Genomic DNA, 14,392 nt, shown 5'->3' on the forward strand with positions numbered 1-14,392 from the left:
TCCTTATATACACAGTACTGTCACACATCCTACTGTCAAATATCAGCACCTTAAGTCTTGTTGACAGTCAATACTCCACCTGTAAAGGAGATATTTTTTTTCATCCAGAGTGGCAGGATGTGTAAAGCATACTGTGCAGCTAGTGTGCTTCAACACACAGAGGATGCTGGAATCCCTGCATTGCCCTGTGAAACACTGACATTATTTTCTTAACTTTTAAGATGCCATTTGAACTTGGGTATAAGCAGAAGTTTATAAAGATAAAACAATATAGACAGTTATCAGCTGTCAAAAAGCAGCATGGAAAACACAGGAAACATTGCACGCATACATTGTGTGTATGAACAACTGACCCCAGTATTAGGGACGCCCATCTCCAGTCAAGCAACATCACCGGTGGCATAAACACACATGCAGTTTTGAACCCTCGGTATGAACCTGCAGTCCTTTCCTAGGGGAACTGCTTTCACCCAAGACTACAGAAAAATGAGACTGAAAAAACGCCTGTATATATTACTGCTAACTTGCGACAGACTCTCCACCTATTTCAATCCGTGTGATAAGTTGTTCGATGTTTTTGCTAGGAACTTTTGTTCTACTTCCCAAGCTCGGCATACAATGCCTTGATTCAGTACTACCCCATTTAAGACACAATATATTTTTTCTTGCTAGGGTAGACCATGAACTTCTTAAGCGTTACTGTTTGGCATCACCCAGCCTAACCGGGGTTTTTAACCACCGTTAATTCAGATCCAGTGCCACAGTGGAAACAGACAATTCTGGGCTTTTCCACCCAGGGTACAACTGGTGATTGAAGAGGCATCCCATGGATCTGACTTACATTTGGCAAAACATCGGGATACCAAAACCCCCAGAGCTACAATCCTCAGAGAAGAGGTTTCCAAGCTGTCTCTGTTACCTGGTGGGCAGTTGCACTCTGGAGGCGCTTCTCTCGCTACTCGGATTTTTGCCAAGTGCTCGTAGGATTTCTGTGGGCGAGAGAAGCGACGTGAGGGCGCTGGGCGAGCGAGCCCCGCACAGCCAGCGCGGGCGCGGACTGCGTTACCGCTATTCCACGGGCTGCGCAACCAGCCGTGCCGTCTCCGCTTGGCCTCGACCCAAGGTGTCTCACTGCCTTCTCCACCCCCACCACAACAAAAACAAGCCCGACGCCACCCACCCTCTCCCATCCCCGCCGCAAGTGCCCCCCCACCCCCGCATATTTTATTTTTATTTTTTTTTTAAACACGCACGATCCAGAATCAGAGGGACTGAGGCTCGGGCACGGCGGCAAGTTGCGGACGAGCAAAGCGTGAGCGCGGACCCCCGCCCGCCCCAACAACGGAGCTGCGGGCCGCCCCCCCGCTTCTCCCCGCCGCGGAGCTGCCCCGGCCGCCCCCCGCCGCCCCGCACCCGCCACCCCCGGCAGGCAGGCAGGCTGAGCGGCCACCCCCGTCCCGCACACCTGGGCGAGAAGTCGCTCCACTTTCTCCTGCATCATCGCGTTCAGCTGCTCCAGGGAAAAGCCGGGCAGCGGCGGGAGCGGGGCGGCGGCGGAGAAGCCCCCTCGGGCGCCCTCGATGGCCGCGACCCGGGCCTGGAGGTCGCTGGTCCGCACTCCCAGGTAGACGCAGGAGGCGGCCGCCAGCGCCGAGAGGAGAGCGGCCACCGCCGAGCCGCACGGCCCGGCCCGCCGCGGGCAGCGCTCCCCGCCGCAGCCGGGCTCCCCGCTGCCATCCCGTCCTGCGGCTCCGCGGCGCTCCCCCGGCGCGCTCCGGCACCCTCCGGCTGCGGCAGCTTTGATTTCCTTCCCTCCGCCCCCCATGGAGGCGATTAGTTCGCAAACAGCGGCAAGAAAAATAACAGCAATAAAGTGCGGGAAAATAAATAACAAAAAGGCAAAATAAGAATATCGTTGTTCAAAATGCGGGGAGCAGAAGAAAAGCCCGCAACCGGCTCACACACTTTCGAGGCGAAGCGGCGGCGCGCACCGCGGTCCGCACCGCACGCCGCCCGGCAGCGGGTCGCGACTCAGCCCCGCAGCAGGGGCGGGAAGGGGTGGGGGGGGACGGGGCGGGGGGGGCGAGGAGCCAGGAGCCGGCAGCAGGGCTGGGTGCGGGGCGAGCCCCCGCAGCTTGCGCCCGCCCTTCGGAGGGAGCAGCGTGCTCTGCTAGCCCTTTGCCACTTGTCAGAGAGGTTTTCAGGCGCGGGGCGGGAAGCGCCCCCCCACCGCCGCCTGCCGCTCTCCTCCCCGCCGCCGGCGGACTTGTTGCTGCCCCCACACCTGCCTGCCGGCGCCCAGCAGCCGCGCCGCGCCAGGCGGGAAGCCCGCAGGCGGCAGGCAGCCCCCGCGCTGCCCCGCTGCCAGCCGCGCCGCGGAGCCACCGCCCCCGCCCGCCTCCTCATTAGCATAATTTATTCACCTGGGCGGAGGGAGGGGCGGGCTGGCCGCGCTCTTTGCATAACGTATGCGCCGCGCGCGGGACATTAGACTAACAAATGGCGGGAAGGGAGGGCGGGAGCTCGTCCGCGCCCCTGAGGTACCGGCGGCTTGAGGGGCTGCGGGGCGGCCCGGCCGGGCGGGGGAGCTGCGGGCGGCCGCGCTGGGTGACGCACAGCGGCCTGTGATCGGGCCGCCGTGCCCACGGTGCGGGCATGAAACACGGGGTGCGCTCTGCCGTCCTGCTCTTTTTATAGAGCTGGGAGGACGAATGTGTCTAACTCAACGGTCGCCACGTTCGCGGTGCGAGGGCTGGCTTCCAAAGGAGCGGCGTGCGCTAACTCCCCGTTGCGTGCAGCCGGTTTAATTTTAGCTAATTTACTTATTTACCAAGTTGCTTCTTCGCTGTTCCACACTCACTGACCCATTTTCATGGCTCCTGGTTTGTACAGCAGGAAGCATCGACACCCAGAGAACTGCACGTGTGACCTGGCGGACAGCCTGTTGGGTGTTGTTCCTTCCCCCGCTGCCTCTTGCCTTCCAAACCCGTTTGGTTCTCATCTTGGCCTTAGCACGGTGCACCACCTTCATGAGACGTTTCCTGTGCCCCACAAACTTCTCAAAATAGAGAAACTTCTCAAAGCAGGACCAGACTCTGCAGAAACACATAGTTCGCCCTGGTTGGCACTTATTCACATGAATACTGACTCCTTATGAGATACAAAGGCTCGTGAGGTGAAAAAAGAGACTTGTGCAACTACGGCACTTCTCAGATAAGACTGAGAGGGCTGGTTTGTGCTACAAATCGAGTTTCCTTATGGAGTCATATTTGTGCAGTTTTATTACCTGTTACTTCCCAGGTATTCAAGCAATCAGAACTGCCTGAAAACATGGATCCAAAAAGCTTTGTGGATTTTGGTATAATTACTCAGACTTTGAAGAAAGCGTACCAGAAATTTGTAGCTATTTATTCTTCATAACTTGTCTTTCTTCTTTCTAAAAAGAAGTTTTGTGGGCTCTAGTCAGGGAGAAGAAATCATGATTACATAGCCCTAGGTGATAATTTCTTCGTGATAAAGAGTTAATAGCTGCAATGGATGGTTTGCAAACAAATTTCCCCAAGCCGCACGTACTTCATGATCACGACTTGTGAAAAACAACTGCTCTTTTCGAAACAAGGACTTGCTCACAGACTATCTGTTGGTAATAAGAAGACAAGATGGTATTTGGAATGAATAATCTGACAGAAGAAAACAAACAATACCCACATGCTCTTATTTGGTGCATTGCACGGGCTCCCTGAGTGTGGTATGAGCGGTACCCCAGGATGCCTTGGAGCAGCTGGCAGGCCCACGAGGCGCTGGGAGCCGTCGGCGCCAGCTCCAGCGCTTAACATTACCCCCTGCTGTTAGTTCACTAGTGCCATTACTCACCCCTGCTCGTGGTGACATCCAGCAAAGTAAAGCTGCAAGCCCTTAGGATATGATTATCATTTTAGGCAGGCGGTTACTGAGGCGCCTCTGGCTGAGGCAGGCTTGCTGCTCACACGCCACTGCTGCCTGTGCAGTACTCAAGTGGGTGCTGCCTCATCTAGGCCAGGGTGAAATTTCCTCCCGAGATCAGGTCTTTTTATTTCAGTGCAGATATGGACATCCTCTGACTGCTTCAGTGCCCCATATGGGGCACAGACAACTGTGTACCCATATATCAGTGTGATCTGGCTCAATGTTTTGCTTGGCCGAAAGACACAGTCTTTCTGTCCAAGCATCTTTCTGTCCCAGCATCATGCCATCCGTTTGTTTTGGACAAGGCATACTCCACATCAGAAATTAAATAGCCTGAGATAGAAAGTCCCTTGTTGCATTAGGTTTACACGTACTTGCTGTTGTAAAGATTGCCCAATGAGCCAGATCACCATGTTTCTGTGGGACACAATGCAAAGTTGCTTTCCTATGGGATAAAAAATCTCATGCTGGATGTTTCCTATTCTGGAGAGGTGTGATGAGAAACCTTTATTTTTCCCTCTGGGAGAAATAGAAAACTCTGCTGTACTAGAATCAAAGCCCAAGCCAGGCAAGGACAACTTTAAACTATCCAAGAAATTGGTTTTGTGCTTTTTTTTTGCAATGGGTAGCTATGCCTCTATGCACTTGAGAGAAATCTTAGCCCTGACTAGTGTCACCTCTGAGAAGAGATGAGGCTCATCCATTCCTCGTGCGTGAATCTGCTCACATATATCCTCAAAGGGAAATGTAATGGAGAAGAGTGATAGGAGAAAGACCGGTGCCAAGCTTTTCTCATTGATCTAGCTTAAAGTTACATTTTTCTTTTTCCCAAAACTTGGTCTGGGAAAGATTTAATCTAAAAGTTTGTTAAAATGCTTAGAAACTATTTGATAATGACAGAATTTGAGAATAAATTAATTCCAATAGCTTTTCTTCCTAATGTGTTTTCATGTAGAAACAGATACCAGAGAATCTTTGAAGATGCAGATTAGCAGTATCCCCTTCTTACAGAAAAACCATGGTGATTTTCCTGATTAGGCATATTTATCCACCTTACAGCAAGGCTGGTCCTGAATAGACTAGACTGAACTACAGAATCTGAGCTGCAAGCTAAATGAAGCATAATCTGATTAAATCTAACACAGAAGTTGTTCGTGTAGGTGAAGAACATAACACAGCTGGTTTACCTGTTAAAAAATTATCTGATCATGTCTGCCCAAATAGAGAGCATTAAACAGCAGTACCCTCCTGTGTTCAGTTACTTGATACCATCAAGTGGACAACCAGCAGCTTTGCAGTACACTTACCCCATCTAAACACAATAAACTGGATAAAAAACATGTAAGACTCAGCCTTGCTGCTTTTGCCAGCTTTCCACAAGCAGGAGGCAGAGCAAAGCCAGGACATGTGTATGTTCAGTGCCAGTGAGCCTGCCTCTTATTTTGCAGCCATGATGATGCCAGAGTCAAAAAGGCATCTACTAACATCATAGCAAAGACTGAAACCAGATTGCTGTAGCACTTTTCAGAATGTTATCCATGCAATGGAAGAACTGGTTTTATCTCCCCACCCCACCCCCACCCCCCAAAAAACCAAACAAACAACAAACCTATTGTTTTTTACTTTTTTTTATTGGTGAAGATTTATAGGTTTTGAAATAGAGAGAGTAACTTGGTCTGAAGAGTCAAACTCCTACTCCAGGAGTAAACCCGATGGCTGTTCATACAAGCAAGCAGTAATTTAACTGCTTGCAGTCAGGAACTGTATCTCAGACATTACTGATCACACTTAAGGTGATATAGCATGCAAGTTCAGGTTACAAAACTCTTCAAATGCTTAAAAAGCTTATCTTGTATCTGGTAGCTAGAATAACGCAGCTTGAAATAAGAACTGTACCCCAGATATATTGAGCTGACCATTAACACGTGCAGGTGGAATATAAGAAATAGCAGATCTGCAGTACACAACTCAAACGGTGGCAAAAAAGGAGGAGAATTTTAGGTAAGGTCTGCTGAAGTGCTCATGCACGCAGACCTGAGGCAACCATGCTTCCCACCAGGAGGAGAGTGCTCTCACTTTGAAGATTTGAATCTCTAAACGCCACGTTTCAGCAGATCTCGTGCACGACCAGGCCAAAGGTATTGACACAAGATGCTACTGTTTGCATTTCATGGGTCTGTGTTTGAAGATGTGGATGGTGTTTGCAGATAACAATTTTCCACCAGACAGGACTAGTGTCTGGAGTTCTTTCCATATTTTTATGTCTACAGTGTGCTGTATTCTGGCTGACCAATCCACAATCCACTACTGGATTTCTTTACCAGATACAACATAAACTTGTGATTAGAATTATGCAAAAACAGATTGGTGAAAAATAAGCACTCATCTGCTGAAATGACAAGCTGCATTCAGTTTGTAAAATATTTTGCACACATGGTCAAAGAGAGCAGAAGGCAGAGAATAAATACAAGTATAAATCGGAGTCTGGGACTCTGTGTTGGAACTGAGGTGACACACACCAGGATAAAAGCTTAACTGATTAATAATGGTCATGCATGTTCCAAGATAGAGTTAAAACCTTGTATTCCAAATGTTCCCGCTTTCAAATGGAACTTATATATTATTCATTATATGTGGACTTGAATTGTATCTGCATTCTACTGCTTCCTCCATTCCTCTCACTTCTGCTCTGTTCAGCCTTTGAATTAGAGTGCATCTTGCACCCTAAATGAGGTTTTACTCAACTTTTGTGGTTTTATATGGGTAAAATGCAAGGTAGAACTGGAACCCAGCACTTCTGCGACTAGCCTCACTTCTCAGCTCCCTGGTAGGTTAGGTAGTATGGTATTTCTCATTGAGCTGCTCATAATATCTGCCAAGATAGCACAGAATCACCAAAAAACCTCCAGAAAACAATTTACTTCACTGTTTTTGGGGAAAAAACCTGGAAACGCCTTTCACTTTCAAATATCCAAATTGATTGCCTTCTGTCACTTTAAATTTAATACAAGCACATTAAAGTACAGTATACATGATGCAGTACATTAATATACTTAGCAGATGGATAACACTTGCTTGTGATTTAATACTTAAATATACTTATTTCACATCTACTGTACAAACACTTCATATATTTGAATCTTTAAGTCAGACTTATCTTCAGACTAGAGGCAATTGAGTCACATGAGCACAGGATTTAGTTTATTAGTTCCATAACCTTACTGGTATTTTGGCAAACCTGATAATAAAAGAGAGAGAGAGAGAGAGAGAGAAATAAAAAAGCCCCACTTACATCTGGATTTTAATATATTTCACAGGATTTCCTTTTCCAACATGATGAAACCAGCTCGCCTAGCCCTACAAACTGACTGATTCAAGACAAAATTCAGACCCTGTATGTCATTCTTTGCTAAAATTCACAAGCATTTTTCATGTGACTGTATTACAAAACACCTCATAACAGATAAACCAACTATCTTATATTTTTCATAGCTTCAAATACTTGCTTTAAAATGCAATTGATGCTTGGGAAACACTGGCAAGAATTTTGCTGAATGGAGAACCATAATCAGGAATGGTACAAGGAGACCAGACCTGAGAACCTCAGAGTGAAAAAAAGACATCCATTCCCTGGCACCAGGCCAATTAATATCCCTTGGTTCCCTGGTTTGTTTATTTGTATATGAATGAACACCACTGGAATCCGTTGGTCATGGCGAAGGGCTGGGAGGACGAAGTTTGGACAAAGAGTTTCTGAGCCTGCAAAGTCCTATATTAATGTGTAACCACTCACGTGAGTTGTCTAATGCAAATCAATAGGATTAGTCATGGAAGTAAACTTTCAAGTGTGCTGGACTATTTGGAGGATACAAAAATGCCAAGATGGGTGTCAAGACATAGGATCCAGAACAAAAAGCTAATTATACAGCAGGGAAATTGTCTACATCAAGTTAATTCCAAATTTCTGGTTGCTTTTTTCCTATTTTTTCATGTGAGGTCATTACTAAATAATTTCTGTATGCAGAAGCAGTTACTTTTAAGAAGTAATTTTATCTCCCAGAGAAATTATTACAATAGCCAATACACCTCTGAGGGATCACAGTGGAAACCACTTCTGAAAAAGGCAACAGTAACTCGGAGGCTATTTTTATGCCCCAACACAAAGAGAAAAGTTACCAGAAATGTGAAGGTGAAGATCACAGGACGTTGGCAATCACAGAGTTGTTATAATGCAGATTAACATTTCTATAAGCATTATCCTTAAAACGGGCTAAATCTTCTGAAACCTACAGACATTGTGGGTCAAAGATTGAAAAGATTATTGTGGGACAAACAATCAGGAATCAGAAAAGGAAGCAGATGGACTGATTTGATTTGATTACCAAATTAAAAGGAAAGAACCAGGAAGCAAGCAGAAGAAAAATCTCTGTATCGATTTTAAGAGGGTGAGGGAGTTAGTTGCAGCAGGAATTTTTCCCTTGGTTCAGTGGACCATGTCCTCCAAGTGACTTAAAGACAGATAAAGTCTTGTGATTTTTATTTTTAACCAACTTGGAATTAGTATATTCCAAGTAATTTATCTGGAATAAAATATCTTCTTACAATCACTGCATATTTGAGGACTTTTTACAAGGGCCTGTAGTGATAGGATGAGGGGTAATGGTTTTAAAATAAAAGAGGGTAGATTCAGATCAGGTATTAGGAAGAAATTCTTCACTGTGAGGGTGGTGAGGGGCTGGCACAGGCTGCCCAGAGCAGCTGTGGATGCCCCATCCCTGGCAGTGTTCGGGGCCAGGCTGGATGGGGCTCTGAGCAACCTGCTCTAGTGGAAGGTGTCCCTGCCCATGGCAGGGGGGTTGGAACCCCATGATCTTTCAGGTCCCTTCCAACCCAAACCGTTCTGATTCTATGACAAGTGCTTCATTTTAAACTGGCCTCCACAAGTCTGTTCAGGGCCAAATTGTTCTCTCTGTTTAACCAAATTACTATGACGATACCAAGTGAAAATCCTTATCAGGATGTCCAGTACCTGCACTTATCTTCAGTTTCCTTTCTTGATGCTTTTAGTGATTCCTCCATCCTCTCAAGGTTTCTGTTTTATGTTACTAGGTCTGAAGAAGGCAGCAGCGAAGTCTGAAGACTTGCTTTTTCCAATCAGTTGTTGAATTTCTCATTACTTCAGTGAGGTCTGGGCACAGATGTCTACATGCTCACTACTACCTACCCAGTGTCACATCACAGGAAAAAAGTGTCACATCATTCAGCAAACGGTAAAAAAGTCAGTAATCCAAGCACAAGTGCTCTGTCATAACTCTCAAAGTTGTTGTATCTTGAAAAGAAAATCTGAGAACCAATTTAATTTCAGATTCAGCTTCCTGTATTATAGAATTCAATGCAATGTTGATATATATTAAATGTGTAGGGTTTTTTAATAAAGGATGATTGATCTCGGGCAAATTTTTCCTACTTTTCTGAAGACAATCATAATTCAGCCACTGCTGAAGATAGTCAGGATAAAAGACAAAAATTTGAACAGATCAAACTTGGATTCAAAGGAAATCCCAGTTTTATTGCTCTATTTTTTTCTGCACCGATCCCTAGTTTGACTATCCCTATCAATGTTGGTCCCTTCCCCAGTTATTCAAGTATGGTTTCAAAATGCTATGCCATTAGCAGCTGAAGATTTTAATCCACTTTTGAAGGAGATGAACAAAGTTCAGGGAAACTGTCGCTTCTTCATAAAAATTTTCCAGAGAAAAATCTTCCCTTCCTGACCATGCTCAGATCAAATGTGTATAGCAACCCCTTTACGGGTAAGATGCTCAACTGCATCACACCCCAGGCAGGGAAAAAAATAAAATAAAACAAATTAAAAAAAACCCACACACCAGAAAACCCTACTCTAAGGCTTATCTGCGTCTGCAAAATGGCTGGTTAGTTTCCCTGGATCTAAAGTAAATTTTAAGTTGCCTATAAGTATGTGACAAAATCTATCTGACAGGGTTACTATTAAGTGCAAAAGAAGTGTGACCTATGGATTTACTGAGGTTTTGAGAAGACACCCTGGTTTTCTCAGACCTTTCATCCACACCAAACCACCAGCTGTCAGGTCACCCACTTTCCCTCTCCTTGCAATGGGCTTGGATCTGCCTCCTGCGCTGCAGAGCAGAAGTACATGAAGATGACCAACAGGCTTTCCAGAGCTCCTGACTTTGTGACTCTCTAGGCTTTGGTTTTTTTCTCTGCAGAGGAAAAGGAGGAAAGAAGCCCAATTCCTTGAAGGCTGCAGAATTGTAAAAGCTTTGAAAGGGTGGTTTATAGGGTATGGAATGGTAACCATTAAAGCTGATTCCAAAAATGGATGTGAGAGGTCTCTTTTACATGTGTCTCCATGCCCTGTAACCTCTTCTGTGTGACATTGTCAAGGAAAGAGAATGGGGTAAGATACCTGTGATATCTGGACAAAAAATTATGGAGCTAAGGTGTCACTGAGCCCAGCCTTCGAGAGTCACAAAGCTAAAAAAGTAAGCTGGTTGTCAGAAAAGTGTCTGAAACCTGATCATGAACATTTAGGACATTTTTCTTTCCCAGGAGAGATAAAGGAGGCCAGTCATGAGATATTATCAGCTAAAGAATCCATAGATCTCCTGTAGATTTCACAAGTATTCACGTGAATAAGCATAATAAAATAGCACGGCTGCTTGGGATTACAGGTCCCAGCCTTGTGTCTGCATCATCTCAACTCCATCAGGCCGCCAGCTGCCAGAGACTTTATTGCATCTTTCAGGGGCACAGATTCTTCAAATTACTGCCATAGACTTCTGGTAGCTGTCATATTCTTTACACTACTTCTATTATTTTTATGCCAAAGGTAAAGTCAAGCTGGTTAGTCTTCCCTATTTGCTGTGCCTCTAAGAAAATGTAAGTCTTTGATGATAATGCTGGCTGTGGAGATCTAACCCAGTGAGTCTTAAGGGAGAAAGGGACCACTAGGTACCCTCTTAATTTACCATCCTTGGTATCAGTCATGCTCCTTAGTCCCGGATCTCTTCTGCAGGGCTTTTCCACAGCCCCGCTATGCTGCTTCCTCACCCAGAGCCCTCCACACGCATGCTTCCCAGAAAATTGCACTGCTGAATTATAGATGTCTGCTTAGACATCAACACAAGCTTTCCTGTTTCTTTATCTCTCCAAGACTGCACTGTCAAAAACAGTCAGCTGAAAGTTACATGTATGTTAAATGCTCTTTCCGTCTCAGTCTCTCAGGAAGTTGGGAGAGACACTGTCTTTATGGGTGAGCAGGAACATATCAGCAACGGGTCATATGAGATCGGCAGCAAGTATCAGTGACGGTGGGGGCTGGTAAAGGAGGAAGTTGGAGAAGAAGGGCAACTCGGTGTTAACACTGCAGAAAGCAATAATGTTTGGAGGGAAATATGAGGAAAGGGGATTTATTATAGTCTTTCATAGTTGAGGGCAATGCTCCTATCTTTCTTGACAGAGTGGAAGTAGGACTCAGGGAAGAGAGTGGACAGGCTTTGATGGTGGGGGATCATAACACTATGGATGAAAAAGCAGAAGGGCAGAAAAGCTCTATCATGGTGACACAAAACACTTGATATCTATATAAACAGGGACCAGGAGGAGATACAGGAACTTTCAAGGTTGTGTTTTGCTACCTAGACGGGTGACAGGATGAAGCCATCTTAACTGGGCTCAGCAGATCTCAAGATCAAGAAGCTGGCCTCTTGCATGTGGAGAGGCTGCCCTGTGCATGGCACTGGGGGTATCTTGCAGGAAGAAAGTGTGCAATGGACTTAAGGAAGAGTGTTTTCCAGCTGAGATTTTTGTTCTGGGTTGCTTAAAACTTCTAAAAACATGTCTTTCTGATGTTTCTGGTTAAGGACAGCTCAGGTCTAAAATTAAAACAGTCCTTGAGTTAGAGGGACAGAAACAGACCCCAGCGAGCTTTGGGAGCAGCATTCCCCCGGTGGGGCAGGAGAGGGAATGTTTTTGATCGCTGCAGCTGAAGTATTTTCTGCTTGATGTGGAAGGCCAGGTGGGTGAGCAGAGATGCAGAGCACAGAAAGCCTCGCTGGAGAGGGGTCTATGATGTTTGAGGATCGCTCTCCTAGATGAAACAAAGAAAGGAAAAAAAGGTTCAGGGAGAAGTCCTCTCCCAGGGTACTTACTTGTATATCTGCTTTCTGGCATATACCTACCCAACATCAGCACTCAGTGGGTTTTGCCTGACATCATATCTAAACAAACTATCCTCCTGAAACAGCAGGATGATTTGTTTATAATTCATTATTATTGAATGTGGACTTCTAGCCATTTATGAAATCTTGTGCTTTTAATTTTCTGTTTCATCTTGCCCTGGAGTATAGTTTGGTTCTACTGTATTTTTCTGTACTTTTCTGTCCTCTGTGATTGTAAGTGTTTGAGACTTATTAAATATAAAAGCTCTTTGATATCAGCTGGAGCACAGCTGAGGATTAAGCCTGCCCCTCAATGCTCTGCCTGCTGCTGTCATGTGTAAATCCTACGTAGGAATTGCTCGCTTCCACAGGAATCAGCCATAGCCTGCATGAAACATAGCAGATGCTTCACAAAACAGATTCAAAATGAAGTGAAGATACCTTTTCCAATGAACTTTGTGATGAATATAGAATCTGGCATCAGAGCAACTCCCTTCAGGAAGCCAGAAAATAGGCATCTATAACTCACTCATCTACAAATTCCTCCTGGAATCTTTACTGGGTGTAAGCAAGCGCCTGTCAGCTTTCTGCCACATGGAAAAAGCTGGTACTAGTGGCGTGCTCAGAAATGGTCCCGCCAGGCTCACGTGCTGTGCTGCTCGGGAGGGGGCTCATCCCGCAGGTGCCCGGGAAATGCCCCATCCGGGCATTGACCCCAACTCAACTGGAGAAATCCGACAGTGTCGCAGTACTATGTGTTATGTGCAGACAACAACACATTAATCTCCAGAATGTAAGAAATACTGAAAAGTTACCAAGGCCAAAGCAAACTGGTAGTATTGGTTATCAAAATGGTAATGAAATTTGGCCGTAAGGTGAGAATCTACTTTCTTCTGGCAATGCTCAAATATTTTGCTGCCAAGGTTTCATCAGCTGTACTTTACATTTTAGTTATTTGAGTCTCCATTAATGTGTCTGTTCTGGAACTAATTTTTAGGTGGTTTACCCACAGGAATACCAGCCCATATGCTTAAAATAAAAAGGGGAGAGAGAGAGATATACACGTAGAGAGAGGGAATATATTATTTTTTTTTGCAAGCGATAGCATGCCTGTATATGATTACAATGTGTAAAAAATACTCGAAAGCCTTATCCTCAATCCATGTTTATGGGAAAAGTCCCATACACTTTATAAAAGAGTGAAGAGTTCTGAAACCAATAATATAAATCAGATGTAAAATTTCATGAACTCCAACCCTGATGTAAAGCTTCCTGGACTGATGTAAGAGTCTGAGGGTCTTCGCAGCCTCTTGGCTGGGTAGCTGTGCTGCAGGCTGGCTGCTCCTCAGCACGCACCATAACCAAACTCCTGCTCTGTTTCTTAGGGCAGTTGCATGTTGCCTTAGCCATTTCATCTGGAGGCTGGTTTGTTTGGGATTTGGTGGTGGTTTTGTTGGGGTTTTTTTGCTGGATGCTGATTTGAGAAGATATATTGACAAAGAAATGCAGATAAGCCGTGGGGAGATTTACTGCTGTAGCTGTCCTGTTGCTGCCATTCATACCCTTGCGAATCAGGGTGCGCTGGAGCAATCAGCTTTTCAGAGGCATCTGCCGGAACGTCGCTTCTTCCAGATTTGAGGCTAACATGTACTGATTTATTGCAGTCAGGAGATGGGACCCGTCAAAATTAATCACCCTCTGTGTTTACTCCCACCTTCTTTGTTTCTTCCTGTGGCTCCTGTGATCCCCTCCAGTTAAAGGCTTGTCGCATCTTCCCCTTAGTTCAGAGACAGCATCCTTCTTTCCAGCAGAGTTTGTCCCCTTTCTGACTGCAGCTGCATTGTCACCGCATCCTAGCTCTGTAGGTTTCTGTAGAGCTCTACTGCCAAACATCCATTGAAGACTGAACTGCTACATATTCTTAAATGCTTCCAGCAGAAATGTAGCTCAGTACGAATATTTGCAATGCTGTCTCTTGAGTTATTTTCTTTGTGGCTATATGAAAAATCATGCAAGGAGGTGTATTTCATCATCGGCATTTCATCACATGGCATAGCAAAAAGGGGAAGGAACACTCTTTACAGTAATGTGCTGCTGAGAATGTATATATCTTTGCAGTTATCTGCTGGCTGGAGTGAGCAGAAGCTCTTTGTATTACAGACTACATATCTAATGCCATTTCTACGGGTCAATGAGATCTACTAGATGCCAGGAATCTGCCTGAGTTTAGGGTATGGCTCTCACGT

At 45.5% G+C, this 14,392-nt stretch overlaps 1 protein-coding gene across 1 annotated transcript in view; it reads right to left on the reverse strand.

The window, feature by feature from the left end:
• COL25A1 (collagen type XXV alpha 1 chain) overlaps positions 1-2,274 on the reverse strand; it is a 310,675-nt gene extending 308,401 nt beyond the window's left edge. The window contains exons 1-2 of the mRNA XM_037393238.1: positions 1,466-2,274; positions 920-989 (exon numbers count right to left, since the gene is read on the reverse strand). Coding sequence (XP_037249135.1) covers positions 920-989; positions 1,466-1,825 — 430 coding nt within the window. The 5' untranslated portion in view covers positions 1,826-2,274. The remainder of the gene's footprint in view (positions 1-919; positions 990-1,465) is intronic.
• Between the last annotated feature and the right edge of the window lie 12,118 nt (positions 2,275-14,392).

Source organism: Falco rusticolus, chromosome 1 (assembly GCF_015220075.1).
Source record: "Falco rusticolus isolate bFalRus1 chromosome 1, bFalRus1.pri, whole genome shotgun sequence".
In the NCBI taxonomy this organism is placed as follows: domain Eukaryota; kingdom Metazoa; phylum Chordata; class Aves; order Falconiformes; family Falconidae; genus Falco; species Falco rusticolus.